Source organism: Ranitomeya variabilis, chromosome 6 (assembly GCF_051348905.1).
Source record: "Ranitomeya variabilis isolate aRanVar5 chromosome 6, aRanVar5.hap1, whole genome shotgun sequence".
NCBI lineage: Eukaryota > Metazoa > Chordata > Amphibia > Anura > Dendrobatidae > Ranitomeya > Ranitomeya variabilis.
In genome coordinates this window covers 486,877,772-486,897,562 of record NC_135237.1, presented here as the reverse complement: position 1 = coordinate 486,897,562, position 19,791 = coordinate 486,877,772, and the positions used below count along the sequence as shown (strand labels likewise).

Below are 19,791 nucleotides of genomic sequence, written 5' to 3'. Positions count from 1 at the left end.
GTTGTTTTTCCTGGTTATTTAGTTTTGAAGGAATAAGTATAACTTGTATAATATGATGGCCCTGGGATATAATGGGCCCATATTATATACTAGATGGTGGCCCGATTCTAACGCATCGGGTATTCTAGAATATGTATGTATGTATGTATATAGCAGCCACATAGTATATAGCACAGGCCACGTAGTATATAGGAGCCATGTAGTATATAGCAGACAAATACTACATGGCCTGTGCTATATACTATATGGCTGCTATATGCACTCAGCGGCCACTTTATTAGGTACACCATGCTAGTAACGGGTTGGACCCCCTTTTGCCTTCAGAACTGCCTCAATTCTTCGTGGCATAGATTCAACAAGGTGCTGGAAGCATTCCTCAGAGATTTTGGTCCATATTGACATGATGGCATCACACAGTTGCCGCAGATTTGTCGGCTGCACATCCCAAAGATGCTCCATACAAGGCAGGATGGATCCATGCTTTCATGTTGTTTACGCCAAATTCTGACCCTACCATCCGAATGTCGCAGCAGAAATCGAGACTCATCAGACCAAGCAACGTTTTTCCAATCTTCTACTGTCCAATTTCGATGAGCTTGTACAAATTGTAGCCTCAGTTTCCTGTTCTTAGCTGAAAGGAGTGGTACCCGGTGTGGTCTTCTGCTGCTGTAGCCCATCTGCCTCAAAGTTCGACGCACTGTGCGTTCAGAGATGCTCTTAGGCCTACCTTGGTTGTAACAGGTGGCGATTTGAGTCACTGTTGCCTTTCTATCAGCTCGAACCAGTCTGCCCATTCTCCTCTGACCTCTGGCATCAACAAGGCATTTCCGCCCACAGAACTGCCGCTCACTGGATTTTTTTTCTTTTTTGGACCATTCTCTGCAAACCCTAGAGATGGTTGTGCGTGAAAATCCCAGTAGATCAGCAGTTTCTGAAATACTCAGACCAGCCCTTCTGGCACCAACAACCATGCCACGTTCAAAGGCACTCAAATCACCTTTCTTCCCCATACTGATGCTCGGTTTGAACTGCAGGAGATTGTCTTGACCATGTCTACATGCCTAAATGCACTGAGTTGCCGCCATGTGATTGGCTGATTAGAAATTAAGTGTTAACAAGAAGTTGGACAGGTGTACCTAATAAAGTGGCCGGTGAGTGTACATACATACATATTCTAGAATACCCGATGCGTTAATACAGGCCACGCAATATATAACACAGCCCACTTACGATATAACACAGCCCACACAGTATATAACACAGGCGACGTAGTATATAACACAGGCCATGCAGTATATAACACAGGGCACATAGTACATAGCACAGCCCACGCAGTATATAACACTGCCCATGTAGTATATAGCACAGCCCCCGCAGTATATCACACAGCCCACGTAGTATATCACACTGCCCATGTAGTATATAGCACAGCCCCCGCAGTATATCACACAGCCCACGCAGTATATCACACTGCCCATGTAGTATATAGCACAGCCCCTGCAGTATATCACACAGCCCACGCAGTATATCACACTGCCCATGTAGTATATAGCACAGCCCCCACAGTATATCACACAGCCCCTGCAGTATATCACACTGCCCATGTAGTATATAACACTGCCCACACAGTATATCACACAGCCCACGCAGTATATCACACTGCCCATGTAGTATATAGCACATCCCACGCAGTATATCACACTGCCCATGTAGTATATAGCACAGCCCACGCAGTATATCACACAGCCCACGCAGTATATCACACTGCCCATGTAGTATATAGCACAGCCCCCACAGTATATCACACTGCCCATGTAGTATATAGCACAGCCCACGCGGTATATAACACAGCCCATGCAGTATTTAGCAGTGTGGGCACCATATCCCTCTTAAAAAAATAATTAAAATAAAAAAATAGTGATATACTCACCCGCCGGGATCCACCGAAGCTTTAGCGATGTGCGCGCGGCTGCCGCCATCTTCCGTTCCCAGGATGCATTGCGAAATTACCCAGAAGACTTAGCGGTCTTGTGAGACCGCTAAGTCTTCTGGGTAATTTCACAATGCATCTCTGGGAACGGAAGATGGCCGAGCCGTGTGCGGCTCGGCGGACTACGGAGGGTGAGAATAGCAGGTTTTTGTTTTTTTTAATTATTTTTAACATTACATTTTTTTACTAATGATGCTGCATAGGCAGCATGAATAGTAAAAAGTTGGGGACACACAGGGCTAATAGCGATAACGGAGTGCGTTACCCGCGGCATAACGCGGTCCGTTACCGCTGGCATTAACCCTGTGTTAGCGGTGATCGGAGGGGAGTATGCGGGCGCCGGGCACTGACTGCAGGGGGGTAGGGAGGGACTAATCAGACTGTGCCTGTCGCTGATTGGTTGCGGCAGCCATGACAGGCAGCTGGCGAGACCAATCAGCGACGCGGGATTTCCGTTACGGAAGTTGAGGACAGAAAGACGGAAGTACCCCTTAGACAATTATATATATATAGATATTATATGTTGGAGTACCTGTTATTTGTCATGTTCTTCTATGTATTTCTGTAGCTATGCTGACAATGATGGATTATTTACGCAAATATCTTTGTTAGCAATTGCTTTTGTAAAGACTAGTTACTGCATTGGATGATTAACAGTTTTAGGTATATTTGTTAATTACATCCTTTCATCAAAATATCCCTATTTATTCAATTGTATAGAGAAGTTAATGTATATATTAAGATACTTATCACAGTCAATTGTTAACTATTTATTTAGGTTGTAAGATGTATAGATCGTTGAGTGGGGGCTCCATTTTACGCTTGTCTCTAGGGTGCCAACCTCCGCGGCTCAGGTAGGAATGAGCCTATGGTTAATGGTTATTTACATTATAAGCGGTAGTTCATTTTTTCTATTAAAGGGAACCTGCCACCCCCAAAATCGAAGGTGAGCTAAGCCCACCATCATCAGGGGCTTATCTACCGCATTCTGTAATGCTGTAGATAAGCCCCCGATGTATCTTGAACGATGAGAAAAAGAGGTTAGATTATACTCACCCAGGGGAGGATCCGGTTCTGTTCTGGTCCAATGGGCGTCACAATACGGTCCAGCGCCTCCCATCTTCGTACGATGAGATCTTCTTCTTGTCTTCACGCTGCGGCTCCGGCGTACTTTGTCTGCCCTGTTGAGGGCAGAGCAAAGTACTGCAGTGCGCAGGCGCCGGGCCTCTCCGACCTTTCCCGGCACCTGTGCACTGCCGCAGCGTGAAGGCAAGAAGAGGACATCATCGTAAGAAGATGGGAGGCCCTGGACCGGACTGTGATGCCCATCGGACCAGAACCGCAGCGGGACCGCCCCTGGGTGAGTATAATCTAACCTCTTTTTCTCATCTTTCAGGATACATCGGGGGCTTATCTACAGCATTACAGAATGCTGTAGATAAGCCCTTGATGTAGGTGGGCTTAGCTCACCTTCAATTTTGGGGGTGACAGGTTCCCTTTAAACATCACCTGGGTGGATAGGTGGACTTTTTCTGCTCCGCTGTTTCCTTGGCCTTTCTTAGCTCTACTTTACCCGGTTGCCTTTTTTTTTTTTAATTGAGTAAGGTTGATAGTTCGATATCATATTTCGATGATGACATTCAGATATCTAAATTTTTTAAAAACCAGACTGCCTTAATATTAGCTGTAAATACTATTTTAATTATAAATCCAGTAATTGAGAGAGAAAACAAATAAATGTGGTTATCATGCCGCCCCTATTACCCTATTGCACCCTGAATTCACATATCGGTAATAAGGGTTTAGACTGTTTTAATGTGGCAATTACCACCTAATTAGGCTCCTGTAAAGCTAAAATTTCACTTACAAGTATATAAAAAAAGATAAAACAAATCCTTGATGTGAAAAAAACACATCTGAACTATCTCACATCTCAATGTGGAAGAATGACAGGTGTTGCTTAAAAACAAAGACTCCTTCTAAGCTGCAGGCCCTCCTGATGTAACGGCTCCTTTTCTTGCCTACATGAGGTTCGTAATGATCACATTAACAGTTTTATGGCCAAAAACAATAATGTTCACTATTAAGTACTGAAAAGCGGGCCTGCGAGCAGCTGGGGTAATTATAGCCCACCATCAATGAGACAGTAAACATTAGCGACCTTCCTCCAGCTAGGACTGAACATGCCGATTATGCAGGGACAATTTAGTTTGCAGTGGCATGGCCATTTTCTGACTATTAGCAGGAAATGAAATGCGATATTTCATTATTATTTAGTATGAAAATTCTGTGGAGAAGTTGCTGAAAATTACCGCTGAATTTATACTTGAGTTACTACACTCATTATTTCAAACATCTTGGTCTGAATCAATATCAGTAATGATTCATTCTTTTGATTAAGAAGTGACTCCATCTGTAGATGTCAGATAATTACCAAGATGACCCATAATGAGAACATTTCACAACTCTCTGACTTAACTTTCTTATTCCCTCAACAGCATAATGACTTCCTGAAAGAGCTTTTTATAGTGTGCCTATGCTCCTGGGGTTTCTTTTCATGATCAGCCACTATCACTGCAACTTGTTCATTTTATTTTGTCTTTATTTAAAGAATATATATCTTATACATAAAAAACACACAAACATCACGCTGCGATTAATGATCAGTGGTAATAGGCACCTGTTTTTGGAAGACAAAAAAAATTAAAATAAACGAAAAATGGCCATTACAAAGGAGCTGGCACGCAGCTTTAAATTATGACACTGAATGTGCTTTGTTATTCAGTTAAGAATTCAAAGGGGAATTAATCTCTGTTTTATTATATCAAATATTGAAATAAGATGGAGGATATTCTTTTGATCTATCCACCAGAGGATATGGAATGCAAAAAGTTTGCAAAAAGGAAACTAAACTTTCAGTGTGACAGGTTAGCATAAACCGTGAAATTTATTATGGAAGCGGTATACAGAGGATGCTTTGTAGCTGTCACACGCATTATTGTCTTCTTATGGTTGTGCACTATTCCAGTTGACTAATGACAGTGTTTACAACTGTATGTTTTATGTCTTTTCTGTAGAACTGAAGATCTTTCTCTGAACATAGTTTATAATTTTTCCACCATTTAGCTTGACTATAAACTGCTTGCTGTTTTCTATATCTTGATACAGGAAAGATATATATCTTTGTACCGTGTTAGCCATTAGATAGAAAAGCCTTACATATTTGTTCGATGGACATGTCAGATCTTTCTGCCCAGGAGGTTGCCATTGCCCTCGTAGAGTGGGCTTTAAGGTTTTCTGGCACCGCCCTACCTGCCTCTGTGTAGGCTATCCCGATGGCTTTTCTTATCCACCTCGACAAAGGTACCTTTAAAAACCTTGGACCCCTTTCTGACCCTCTGGAAGGAGATGAATAGAGCCCTATCCTTCCTCCATGACTCTGTGGCTGCTAAATACTGCATAATGGCCCTCCTAACTACTAAGATGTGAAATTTCTCTTCCTTAGGATTTTTTTGACAAAAGGATGGTAATGTTATTACTTGTGACCTATGAAACTTCAATACAACCTTAGATAAAAAGGCCGGTTCAGGCTTTAAGATTATTTTATCCTCCAAAACTAAGGTGAAGTGGGGATGTGCAGACAAAGCCTGTAAGTCACTCACCCTACGGGTTAATGTTAAAGCTCCCATCAGTATGGTCTTTAAGATGATCAATTTTATAGAGCTTAAACTCAGGGGCTCAAAAGGGGGTTCAGTCAAGGCCTCAAGCACTAAATTCAAGTTCCAAGGCGAAACTCTTGACACAGACTGGCTTGGCTCTATTAAACTTCTTTATGAATCTGGGCACCCACCTGTTTCCTTCCAAGTTGTATTTGAAGAGCGCCCCCCCAGGGCTGATACCCGAATCTTTAGGGTACTGACTGAAAGCCTTCATTCTAGCTCCTTCTAAAGGATTTCTATGATCGTTTTGATAGGTAACTTCCCTCCCAAAGTCATTCTTGTGGATGACAGCAATTTTCTCCAGGTCCTGCCATATATCTTTGTAGTAACCAGATTTCTACTACCTAGCAGGGTTGAGACCAGACTTGATGAGAACCCCTTAGCCTCTAGTAACTTTCTCTCAAGTTCCAGGTTGTTAAATGTAAGCACTTCACCTGGGGATGGTATATAGGTCCCTGAGATAGAAGGTATGGGGTCTTCGGGAGAATCCAGGGCTCTGTGACTGACATCCTTTTGAGCCAAAAGAACCAGGGTCTTTTGAGCCAGAAGGGAGCTATGGAGACCACTCTTGCTCCCTCCCTTAACAGTGCTGGAATCACAAAGCCTGGAGGAAAGGCACATGCTAAACTGAAGCGCCAGTTGAAGAGAAAAGCTTCCACTTTGTGAGGATTCTCCCACGGATTAGAGAACAAAATCTCTCCACCTTCCTGTTTACTTTGGTAACAAAAAGATCTATCTATTGACGACCCCACATGGCCACAATCTGGTTGAAAACTGACCCATTTAGGGATCATTCTCCTTGATGAAGTTGCCAGCAGCTCAGAAAGTCTGCCTTGATGTTGTCTTTCTCCTTGATGTGTAGGGCAGACAATGTCTGAATGTTTGCCTCCAGCTGCGCAAAGATCCGCCCTGAAATTTGAATCAAGGTCTTGGAGTGAGTACCTCCTGGATGATTCACATACACCACCGTGACCAAGTTGTTCGAGAGTACACTTACGTGGTGGCCTTGCAGGAATGGTAATAACTTCTGTAGTGCCTTGCTACCGCCAGAAGTTCCCACACATTCGAGGACTCCTTTCTTTCATCCAGTGACCAATTCCCCTGAACTACACGGTCGCCTACATGGGCCCCCATGCTCGGAGACTGGCATCTGCGGTGACCACCGTGGAGATGCTGCGAACCCAAGATAGCCGTCTAGATTTCCTATTACTCTCTCGCTCTCTAGAATGTACCACTGTAACTCTCTTGAGTGAACCTGGGCCCACTTCACTGCTTGGATACAGGAGATGAGAGTCATCACTGGCTTCTGCATCACCATGGACATCAGACCTATTATTTTTCCTCGCTCTTGATCTGGTAGGTGACACTTCTGGTGGTCGGAATCTAGGATGAGCCCGAAGAAGATTTGTGCTCTTTGTGTGTCCAATTTAGATTTTTCTAGATTCAAAAGCCATGAGGAATATATAGTAGCTTGGAGAGATTTCCTATGTATAACATGTAACTTTTATTTAAACCAACATAAAATTACCGTATATACTCGAGTATAAGCCGAGATTTTCAGCCCAAATTTTTGGGCTGAAAGTGCCCCTCTCGGCTTATACTTGAGTCATGATCGGTGGCAGGGTCGGCGGGTGAGGGGGAGAGGGCGCTGAGGCATACTCACCTAGTCCCGGCGATCCTGACGCTCCCCCTGCCCGTCCCACGGTCTCCGGGTGCAGCAGCCTCTTCCCCTGTTCAGCGGTCACGTGGGACCGCTCATTAGAGAAATGAATAGGCTGCTCCACCTCCCATAGGGGTGGAGCCGCATAATTCATTTCTCTGATCAGCGGTGCCGGTGACCGCTGACAGAGGAAGAGGCTGCGGCACTGAAGACCAGCTGTCCGGGGGAAGGAGCGGGACGCCGGGAGCAGGTAAGTATGTCATATTCACCTGTCCTCGTTCCACACGCCGGGCGCTGTCTCCATCTTCCCGGCGTCTCTCTGCACTGACTGTGCAGGTCAGAGGGCGCGATGACGCATATAGTGTGCGCGCCGCCCTCTGCCTGATCAGTCAGTGCGGAGAGACGCCGGGAAGATGGCGCCGAGGAGCTGCAAGCAAGACAGGTGAGTATGTGTTTTATTATTTTTATTGCAGCAGCAGCACAGCTATGGGGCAATAATGGACGGTGCAGAGCATTATATGGCACAGCTATGGGGCAATAATGGTGCAGAGCACTATATGGCACAGCTATGGGGCAATAATGGTGCAGAGCACTATATGGTACAGCTATGGGGCAATAATGGTGCAGAGCACTATATGGCACAGCTATGGGGCAATAATGGTGCAGAGCACTGTATGGCACAGCTATGGGGCAATAATGGTGCAGAGCACTATATGGCACAGCTATGGGGCAATAATGGTGCAGAGCACTATATGGCACAGCTATGGGGCAATAATGGTGCAGAGCACTGTATGGCACAGCTATGGGGCAATAATGGTGCAGAGCACTATATGGCACAGCTATGGGGCAATAATGGACAATGCAGAGCACTATATGGCACAGCTATGGGGCAATAATGGTGCAGAGCACTGTATGGCACAGCTATGGGGCAATAATGGACGGTGCAGAGCACTATATGGCACAGCTATGGGGCAATAATGGTGCAGAGCACTGTATGGCACAGCTATGGGGCAATAATGGTGCAGAGCACTATATGGCACAGCTATGGGGCAATAATGAATGGTGCAGAGCACTATATGGCACAGCTATGGGGCAATAATGGTGCAGAGCACTGTATGGCACAGCTATGGGGCAATAATGGTGCAGAGCACTGTATGGCACAGCTATGGGGCAATAATGGTGCAGAGCACTATATGGCACAGCTATGGGGCAATAATGAATGGTGCAGAGCACTATATGGCACAGCTATGGGGCAATAATGGTGCAGAGCACTATATGGCACAGCTATGGGACAATAATGGTGCAGAGCACTATATGGCACAGCTATGGGGCAATTATGAACGGTGCAGAGCACTATATGGCACAGCTATGGGGCCATAATGAACGGTATGGAGCATCTATTTTTATTTTTGAAATTCACCGGTAGCTGCTGCATTTTCCACCCTAGGCTTATACTCGAGTCAATAAGTTTTCCCAGTTTTTGTGGCAAAATTAGGGGGGTCGGCTTATACTCGGGTCGGCTTATACTCGAGTATATACGGTAACTTTGGACCCAAACAGTGGTAATACAACACAAAATACAACATACACATGAATAAAGTGCCAGTGCTTCAACCAGTGCACAGTTTTAAAATGGTTTGGTCTTACCAGTTTGCTTAATTTTCTCTGCAGCCAGTTCAGATTTCACAGGAACAACAAATATAGTTATATCTGAGGGGAGGGACGGTTCCCTGTTATTCCCTGTCGTGCCCCTGCATTGCTCCTGCCCTCACAAGGAAGTGTAGGCTGCTACAGTGAACCCATGGGTAATATATATAGATTGAACTCCTACGCTTTACCTCCCCAATAGAGGGGATTCATCAGGGGAGCAGAAAGAATGATGAAAGTCGGATAAATACAAAGGGACCTTGCAGTGGCAGGAGACCCTGCTTCAGGTATGACCAGTCATGTCACAAACCATGTACTGAAAGTGTATAGTAGAGATTAATAAATAGTGAATTCTAAAACAGTACACTATTGCTGATTTTAGATTCAAAAGCCATCCTAACCCTTTTAAGGTATTGCCTATTTCCCTTACTTGATATTGACCGTGATTGTATGAATTTCCCACTATGAGGAAATTGTCTACATAGGGGACAATTAGTAGGATCTCTTCCCTGAGGTGGGCCGTGACCTCTGATATTAACTTCATGACTACCTGAGGTGCCACTGCTAGGCCAAAGGGTAGGGCTTTGTACTGGAAGTGCCGTGTGACACCTTCTATTGTCACTGCTACCCTGAGAAATTTTTGGAAATCTGGATGTATTGAGAAGTGGTAATATGCATCCCTTAGATCGAGTACCATCATATAACATCCAGGGAAGAGTAGTTTCACTGCAGATTTTATCGACTGCATCTTGAATGTGGGGACTTTCAAGAACTTGTTCAAATTTCTAAGGTTGATTATCACCCTGTAAGAACCATCTGATATTTTATATTAGGAACAGGGGTGAATAAAAACTTTTCACCAACTGTTCTAGAGAAACTTCTAGGAGATTAACAATCTCTGACTCTAACACCCGCTGTTCTAGCAGAGATGAACGTGGGGCCATTATCACAAATCTCTCTGGTTAAGGCGTGAGAAATTCCAGCCTCAGGCCAAATTTTACTATGCTGGGGACCAAGGCGCTGGAGGAAATTTTTTCCAGACTGGAAGGAAGAGAGAGAGCCCCCCCCCTCACCTGGGAAGAAGAGTAATTTGGGGTGTCTTCTGCTTTCCTAGGAGGGACCACAAAAAAGGAATGCTTTAGTTCTTTTGGATCTGATGAAGCACCTTTCTTGCTCTCTGAACGCCAGCCTCACGAAATTTTGCTTCCTCTAAAAGGGCTGCTTAAAGGAAAAAAAGGGGGCTTTTGGGTACCCCTTCTTCTTATCACTCACCTTCTCTAGGATATTATCCAAGGTTGTGTCAAATAGAAAGCCTCCCTCACATGGCAGAGAGCACAACTTCCCTTTCGCCTGTATATCCCATGGCCAGCACTTCAACCAGACGGCTCTGCGACCTGAGTTGGATAAAGCCGCAGTCCTGTCTGCCAATCTGGCTGTGTCTGCTAAGGCATCCAAAAGGAAGGCCCCTGCACCTTTCATCACTGGGAATGTGTCTAAGATGGAGTCTCAGGGAGCATCGTCTTTTAGCTGGTCTTCTAGCTTACTTAACCAAACCATGAGAGATCTGGCCATACAGGTCACTGCTATGGCTGGTCTTAATGCCCCTGTAGACGACTCCCACAAACCATTCAGGAAGGTATCGATCTCCCTGTCGAAGGGATCCTTCCAAAACCCTGTATCCTCAAAGGGTAAAGAGGATTTCCTTGAGGTCTTAGAAATGGGCACATCCAATTTGGGGGCTTTGCTCTAGGACGTTGTTGCCTCCTCATCAAAGGGGTATTTTCTCTTAAAGGCAGATGGAAAAGGGCCATTTTTCTCTGGTCTTTCCCACGCTTTGCTGATAAGGTCCTGTTTCCTCTCATTAATGGGAAAGGTTTTACATTTTTTGTGATGCAGAGTCCCAAACATTATGTCCTGTACTGATTTTGTAGCCTTCTGATTGACCAATCCCATCGTGGCCCTTACTGTTTTCAAAAGGTTGAATTTTCTCGTAGACCATTCACCACTCAGAGGCTTTCAAAAAGGGTACCAGAACTGGAGGCAGAATGTCATCCGAAATCTCTCCTCTGGAGATAGCGGACTCTTCAATCCTGCTGGAGCTGTGCCGACTCGACCTGGAATCCTTGGTTCTGTGTATTCCACTGGAGCAACCACTTTTGTCTGGATGTGGCTGCTGACTATCCCGGGAATGTTTTTGCCAGGGCTGGAGACACTGTGGCTCAAGATCCTGCTCCAGGTGCTGTATGGTATGCTGCTATGGATCTACAATAGACACATGTGTCCCTGCCTGACCGGCAATTCTCCCTTAATTACACTACACAGCATCAAGGGGATCTACCTGCAGACGCGCTCCTGCAGCTTCTGTTACCGCCCCTCGAAGCTTAGTTCTGGGTGAAAAGTCCATGTGCGCGTCATCGGGGCGTGACGTCGGGTTCGTGCCCCATGACCACGCAACTGGGATATGCAGCTACCGGACCCCACAGCCCACGCTCTTCTGATGGATGAGACCCCATGGGACCTCAGGCAGCGCTTTAAGCCTCCTGGCACTGCTGCAGCAGAGTCTGTGCCCTGCTGAAACACCGTAAGGCCCAGGTCTGGGAATGCATCCATTTTTCTTCTTTATCCTGCCACCATCAAGAAGGCTCCCCCGTTGAGGACAGGAAACCACTCATGCGGACAGAGGAGCCACCCTTTTTATTTTGATGGTTTACTGTCCTCCAAGGGCGGATCCCCTCTTTCGTTGGTGCGGTCATGGGTGACAGAAAAAATACTTTAATTTATGTAGAAATATAAATATATGTATATTATATCAAAATGTTTAAATGCTTATTAAAATCGTAAATGAAAAAAACTATTGATGAATGCATATTGCTAGAACTGGGGGAATCGATTTGCAGGACCCAGCCACCATGTCTGTAGCACTTGGCTGCCGGACAGAAGTTCTGTGAATCATCTTCTACCGGTTTGTTTTCTTCTGTCTGATTAGTAGTCCTGGCGTGACGTCATACAGGCATCATTACTGTAAAGATGATGTTTCTCTGATCCTTCAAGTCAGAAGAGGCACCAGAGCTTCCAGCACATAAGAGTTGGTAAGCAAGGTTCCTGGCTCATGACCTGACTAGTGACATGGTCGCTGGACTAGGGTCCTGGGAATTAATTTGCTCATCTCTACTATTTGACATTATATAATTTGAAGAATGATTGTCCACTTTGGAAAAAAATATTTTTAAAAATGGTTTCAACAACAAGCTGATAACAGTGTGCTTCACTGCAGTTACAAAACTTCAGTTGTAATCTGTAGAGTAACTCAATATCAAGTGGTCAAATCCAATACAGCATCCAAAGCTAGGGAACTCAAACCTTTCCTAACTGTGATAATTGAGGACATATCCACAGAATAGAGAAAAGTGAATGAAGAGAGTGGTGCATGCATGTCCACTTCTCCTTACACAGTAGCAAGGCATAGATGTGCGTCCTGCATTTTACACTGTGGGCAAGGATGTGAAGAGCAAGAGAATTGAAGCTCTTTGTTTTCTATATTATACAACCTTTTTAATTAGCATCATATATTATAAATACTGCTAAAATGCAATGAATTGTATTCAGAGTTTTATCAGAACAATGCTGGTTACTTAGCCATGTCATATATTTAAAGTGCCTATACTTGTTTATGATACTGATTAACATTTAAAAATCATCTTCCTTTATGCAATGGGAATACCTATCTCTCTGGTTGAATTTTTATGTATTCAAAGGGAAAATAAACTCCAAGCGAATGTGGTGCTAATCACCTTAGGATTTTTTTTAATACATCCACTTCCAGTGAAAAAATGTTAATAGAAGTTCATTTATTTTCTCAAAACAATTTATTTTGTTTTGAGAAAATAGATGAAATTGTATTAATTTTTTTTTAACTGGAAGTGGATGTATTCAAAAAATCCTAAGGTGATTAGCGCCACATTGGCTTGGAGTTTATTTTCGCTTTGAATTCACCACCTATGTGGATCCGAAGCAGGATCAACACATAGTTCTCCAAAGTGAGCTGCACACCTTATTGGATTATACAAGATACAGAGAAGAGTTGCCTAAAGAATTGACTCCTTGAGAATCTCAACGTGCATTTCTTACCGATTAAAGATGAGCATAACCACAACTAAAAGATTTTTTTACTGTTGGTAAAAACAAATTACGCTCAGAGGACGCGTCACACTTGTCTTTTTTCCCCCTCTTTCCCTAAACCAGGGTATTTCTAAATGAATTTTTATGTAGACATTGTAACTGCCTTGCAGTTTGTACATTGCATAAACCTCTATCTGCAAATACACTGATCAGTCATGTAGCCACTTCATCCTATAGATAGGGTAATGTTTGCACTTAATCTAGTAGTAGCTATACTCTATATAATTTACACATAGGTAAGAAGGAGGCCATTTCTCGGCTAAGCCAGGGGCTAGAGAGGAGCCTTAACTGCATAAAGAACTGTTTTTCATCAATCAAAATCTATGTGGCAAAGAGGCCACTCCATCTAGCAGTCTACCTCACTGATCAACTTTTCAGGACGTAGAGTAAAAAAAAATTATGTTTTGGTCACACCTATGTAGTATATGTGGGGCTCCAACTTAGTGCCCATGGCGGTACCTACCATCAGTAGAAAAAAAATTGATTATTACAAATAAGTTTGAGCAAAATACAACATTGTTAAGCATAATGTATTTCTTGGAGATTTTCAAAGATTGGAAAGTTTAGTAATACAATTAGGAAAAGGTTAATTCTTTGATTTTCTTCTTTTTATTCTTTTCTGCATTTTTTTCACCCTTGCCAATTTAAACCATTTTAATAACAAAAGCAAAAGATTTGTTTTGTAAGTAAGCCCATGTTTTCAAAAAGAACAATTATGCAGGTTACCTTCTGGTTTAAAAAATGAATAGATGCAATATTGTTCTTTAACCGAACTTGCATGTCATCAGAAGCTGTTAGATTCTTCTTCAGTATGTTCATGTGCTCCAACCTAATATAAATGGAAAACAAGATATTTTTACATCAGACTTTTTTTTCCATAGCTTTGGTCTTAGGGTATGTGCACACGTCTGGATTTCTTGCAGAAATTTCCTGAAGAAAACCGGAAATTTTCTGCAAGAAATCCGCATTTTTTTTGTGTTTTTTTTCCATTTTTTTCGCATTTTTAGCATTCTGCAAGCGTAATTAGCTTGCAGAATGCTAAAGTTTTCCAAGCGATCTGTAGCATCGCTTGGAAAACTGACTGACAGGTTGGTCACACTTGTCAAACATAGCGTTTGACAAGTGTGACCATCTTTTTACTATAGATGCTGCCTATGCAGCATCTATAGTAAAAGATAGAATGTTTAAAAATAATAAAAAAATTAAAAAAAATGGTTATACTCACCTGCAGGCTTCCGTTCCTATAGATGCCGGTGTGGTTCAGGACCTTCCATGACGTCGCGGTCACGTGAGCGGTCACATGACCGGTATCTACCAATCACAAGACCGCGACGTCATCGCAGGTCCTTCACCGCACACCAGCTATAGAAACCGAAGCGGCAGCATGCAGCGGAGAGGCGGGAAGACATCGAAGGTGAGTATATGACTATTTTTTATTTTAATTCTTTTTTTTTGACCAATTATATGGTGCCCAGTCCGTGGAGGAGAGTCTCCTCTCCTCCACCCTGGGTACCAACCGCACATAATCTGCTTACTTCCCGCATGGTGTGCACAGCCCCGTGCGGGAAGTAAGCAGATCAATGCACTCCTAGGTGTGCGGAATCCCCGCAATTCCGCATTTTAATGAACATGTTGCTTTTTTTTCCGCGATGCGATTTTTTCGTGGAAAAAAAGGCTACATTTGCACAAAAAATGCGGAATACACTGAAAATAATGGGAGGCATATGTTAGCGTTTTTTTCGCGTTTTTATAGCGAAAAAACGCGAAAAAAACGCGAAAAATACTGAACGTGTGCACATGGCCTTAGGCTTCCGTCACACTAGCAGTATTTGGTCAGTATTTTACATCAGTATTTGTAAGCCAAAATCCGGAGTGGGTGATAAATGCAGAAGTGGTGACGTGTTTCTATTTTACTTTTCCTCTAATTGTTCCACTCCTGGTTTTGGCTTACAAATACTGAAGTAAAATACTGACCAAATACTGTTAGGCCATGTGCACACGTTCAGGATTTTTAGCGTTTTTTTCGCGTTTTTTCGCTATAAAAACGTGATAAAAACGCGAAAAAAAACGCTAACATATGCCTCCTATTATTTACAGTGTATTCCGCATTTTTTGTGCAAATGTTGCGATTTTTTCAGCGAAAAAATCGCATCGTGGAAAAAAAAGCAACATGTTCATTAAAAATGCGGAATTGCAGGGATTCCGCACACCTAGGAGTCCATTGATCTGCTTACTTCCCACACGGGGCTGTGCCCACCATGCGGGAAGTAAGCAGATTATGTGCGGTTGGTACCCAGGGTGGAGGAGAGGAGACTCTCCTCCACGCACTGGGCACCATATAATTGGTCAAAAATAAAAGAATTAAAATAAAAAATAGTCCTATACTCACCCTCGATGTCCCCCGCAGTGTTCCCGCCTCACCGCTGCACGCTGCCGTTCGGTTCCTGTAGCTGGTGTGCGGTGAAGGACCCTGCCGATGACGTCACGGTCCTGTGATTGGTCGAGACCGGTCATGTGACCGCTCACGTGACCGTGACGTCATGGAAGGTCCTGCGCGCACACCATATATACGGAACGGACGCCGGTGTGGAGATCAGACTGAAAGAATCCATTGTGTCTTTCTCCTGAGACAGCTGGCTTATTTCAAGAAACTTAAGCAAAGTTGACATTTCCTTTTATGGACGCATTCCTTCTTGTAATTGTAACCTTTTACCTACATACCAAGCTGAACCTTATCTCTAGTATAGGCTGTTATTGTATAAGGATGTGAAATATGAGCGCTTGTACGCATGTCTGTAAAATGTTTAACTCTTTTTATAAAGGAGGGGTAGAGCTCAGTGGGTCAGACGTGCTCCTGGGCTTTCCCTGTATATGATCACACAACCTTTTGTGCTGCGTGTCATTTCACTCGGATTCCTACAGTTAGGAAGCCAGGGACTGAGAAGGACTTAACATTTCTCTGGCGCACTGAACAGGGACCTGAGAAAAGAGTATTTGCTCGAGATTTACCTGCGGATACGGACAACGGAGATCTGGGATAATGGACGGCAAATGAACTGAAAAACCTGGCTAGGTAAGAGACATTATTAGTTCTCTTTTATCTGCCCTGTATTATCCGAAAGATCTCTATGAGCCGTGTCACGCTGGGTTAGTCTAGTAGTGAGTAGATACCTATAAAACTCGGGTTACCATATTGTATAGACTTATGAGTCCTGTCCCTGGCAGTGTGTGAACAGTGTGAAGGTTGTGGTATGTTGTGAAAGAAGAGCAAAAGTGCGTAGAAAAATAAGCCGAAATAGTTGGGGTATAAGCCTTATACATGGAAGTCAGCCTAACTGGGTCATGTTGTTGCGTCCTTCTGGGAGACCTCCGCCCATGCTTGATTCTCAATTAAGTGCTTAACCTCCTTCATTTCTGGATAAGGTTTGATAGAATGAGCCCAGGACGCGGTTTCATGAGCCTGGGACAAGTATGCTAACTGACACAGAAAGTTTTGTGATCTGTATGGTGTTGCTGAGTCTGTTTGCGTGCATAATAGCACTTAAGTACGTCCTGCATATTAGAAGAAACGGAGCAGACGAGCCTTCAATATTTTAGCTCCCTAGGAGAGAAGGCAACGAGACGCCACCAACAGAGGAAGTGGTTGTCCAAACGTCACCTAGGGTAGTCATAGCTAGTATTGAAAAGAAAAATGGGAAATAAACAGACAAAAACCGTCTTAGGACAAGTGGAAGAAGCAGATATCATACAGGAAAGATGTGGAAAGATAGTCAGAAGGCAGATTAGGAGGGTAAGAGAAAAATTGGGAATTTCAGAAGCACTTATGTTCAGTACAGAATGGGAAAAACTGAGTAAAGAACGAGGTGGAATTATCAAAGACAATGGGTGGGAAGAAATCATACACTGTATGATAGAGGTCTCATTAGGACCTAAATGTTTTGCATCCAGATTTTTGTATGCCAGAGGTGCCCCAACATGTCTGTTAGGAACTGATGTACTAAAGAAATTAGAAGCTAACATCAATTTTAGGGAAGATGGCACAGTTATGCTGACTATCCCTGATGATGCAGAATCATTAGAACAATATGTCAGAATTCAGGCTTTTGAGGATTATACTGAAGAAAAAGAGTACACTACAGATCTAGACCTCTCAATGATCCCAGAAACACTGTGGGCACAGGGTGACACTGATGTGGGATTATTGCATATTTCTCCTGTAAAATTATCTGTGCAACCAGGAACTGTTCTCCCACAGCTCAGACAATACCCTGTGAGTGCCCAGCAGGAATTAGCAATTACAAAACAGATAGAGGGATATAGAGAGAAAGGAGTTTTGGTAGAGATACAATCACCTGCTAACACTCCTCTGTATCCAGTCAAGAAGAGAACTCTTGATAAGGGTTCTATGCCCAAATATCGTATGGTACATGATCTAAGAGAAATAAACAAAGTTCTAGATCCAATCACCCCAGTTGTACCCAATCCTCATACGTTACTATCACAGATACCAGCCAGTTCTCAAGTGTTTACTGTAATAGATCTTTCAAATGCATTTTTCTCGGTTCCTTTACACCAAGATAGTTGGCATTTGTTTGCATTTACATTTAAGGGCAAACAGTTGGCGTGGACACGCCTTCCACAGGGAATGATACACTCCCCTACTCTTTATTCAAATGCCCTACAAACAGTTCTTCAAAGGTTTGAACCCGAACCACAGGTAGTAATTTTACAGTATGTGGATGACATACTACTTTGCTGCCCAGATCTAGAAACTGCAGAAAGATCCACTGTGAGTTTACTATGTTTTCTAGAAAAAGAAGGGTGTAAAGTGAATAGACAAAAGCTACAAGTTTGTCAGATCAAAGTGGTCTTTCTAGGTCATTGCATTTCTCAAGGTAAAAAGCATCTTACACCTCAAAGAACTGAAGCAATAAGACAGATGAATGAGCCTAGAAATCATAAACAGCTACGAGCATTTTTAGGAATAGTGTCTCATTGTAGACAATGGATTATACATGCCAGTCAACTAATGCAACCACTGTATGACTGTGTAAAAAGTGAACCTTATTTGTTGACAAAAGAAGGTCAGATTTCGTTCCAACAATTAAAAGATGCCCTTGTTTCAGCTCCAGCGTTAGGGCTACCAGACTACACCAAACCATTTCAGCTTATGGCTGCAGAAGTTGATTCTCATGCTACAGGAGTTCTTACCCAGAAGCATGCAGGGAAACAAAGACCAATTGCATATCTTTCAGCAAGGTTAGATCCCGTAGCTAGAGCAGCGCCAACCTGTGTACGTGTAGTTGTTGCTGTCTCACTATTGTTGGACAAAGCATCAGAAATTGTCCTAGAGCATCCACTCACAGTTCAAACTACACATGATGTTTATGGGATATTAAACCAGGTCCAACCAAAACACATTTCCATGGCCAGACATTTGCGGCTACAGTGTTCTTTGCTGCTCCCCTCTACTATCACATTTGCAAGGCTTCAGACTCTTAATTTAGCAACACTGCTACCTCTCGAGTCTGAAGGGGGGAATAAGGACACTGATTCACACGCAAATTTTTTCCCTACAGACACACATGATTGTACAGAGCTCATTTTACAAGAAACGGCAGGCTTACCCAATGTATCCGAAACACCACTTCAAAATCCAGATTTAGAGCTGTTTATAGATGGTAGTAGATTTGCAGATGACACAGGTAACTTTCATACAGGGTATGCAGTTGTGTCAGAATCTGAAACTCTCAAAGCAGAACCACTTCCACCAAAACAGTCTGCACAAGAAGCAGAACTAACAGCATTGATTGAAGCGCTAAAAATAGCTGAGAATCAGACAGCTAATATATACACTGATTCTAGGTATGCACATGGTATTGTGTTTGACTTTGGAGTAATCTGGAGAGCTAGAGGTTACATGACAGCGTCAGGCCAACCTGTAAAACATGCTTCTCTGATCAAACAGATCTTAGAGGCTGCACAAGAAACAAAAGAAGTAGCAGTAATTAAGGTAGCTGCACATGTGAGACTCGACACTAGGGAATCTAGGGGAAATGATAGGGCTGATAAAGCAGCCAAGGCAGCAGCGGTCAAACCCTTACAGCAGGTTCATACTGTAAACCCCACAGAAAATACTGAAGATAGACTGAGACAAGCACAGGAAGATGCAGGAGAAGAGGAGAGGGACAGGTGGAAAAAGGAAGGGGCAGAAGAACAAGCAGGAATTTGGAAGAAAGATGGACTAATATGTCTACCTAGAGCCTGGTACCCGATTGTAGTTGGTGGACTACACCACCCTACTCATGTGTCTGCAAATGCAATGACACTACTGGCAAAGCAAGTCTGGTTGGCTCCAGGTTTTGGCAACTACGCAAGAGACTATTGTGCTGCATGCGTTATATGCCTGGCACATAATCCCGGACAGACAACAAAGACCCCTATGAAGCACCACGTCCGACCTCTCTATCCGTTTCAGCGATTACAAATAGACTTTATCCAGCTGCCAAAAAGTAATGGGTATGAGTATGTGTTGGTGTGTGTGGACATGTTCTCAGGGTGGCCAGAGGCCTATCCAGTTCGGAAGGCTTCAGCTA

The 19,791-nt window shown here is 43.4% G+C and overlaps 1 protein-coding gene across 2 annotated transcripts in view; it reads right to left on the bottom strand.

The window, feature by feature from the left end:
• Positions 1-19,791, bottom strand: part of LOC143782813 (uncharacterized) — a 634,917-nt gene that overhangs the window by 29,223 nt on the left and 585,903 nt on the right. For both annotated transcript variants that reach the window (XM_077270687.1, XM_077270689.1), the window contains exon 25: positions 13,922-14,024. In XM_077270687.1, the coding sequence (XP_077126802.1) occupies positions 13,922-14,024 (103 nt within the window). The remainder of the gene's footprint in view (positions 1-13,921; positions 14,025-19,791) is intronic.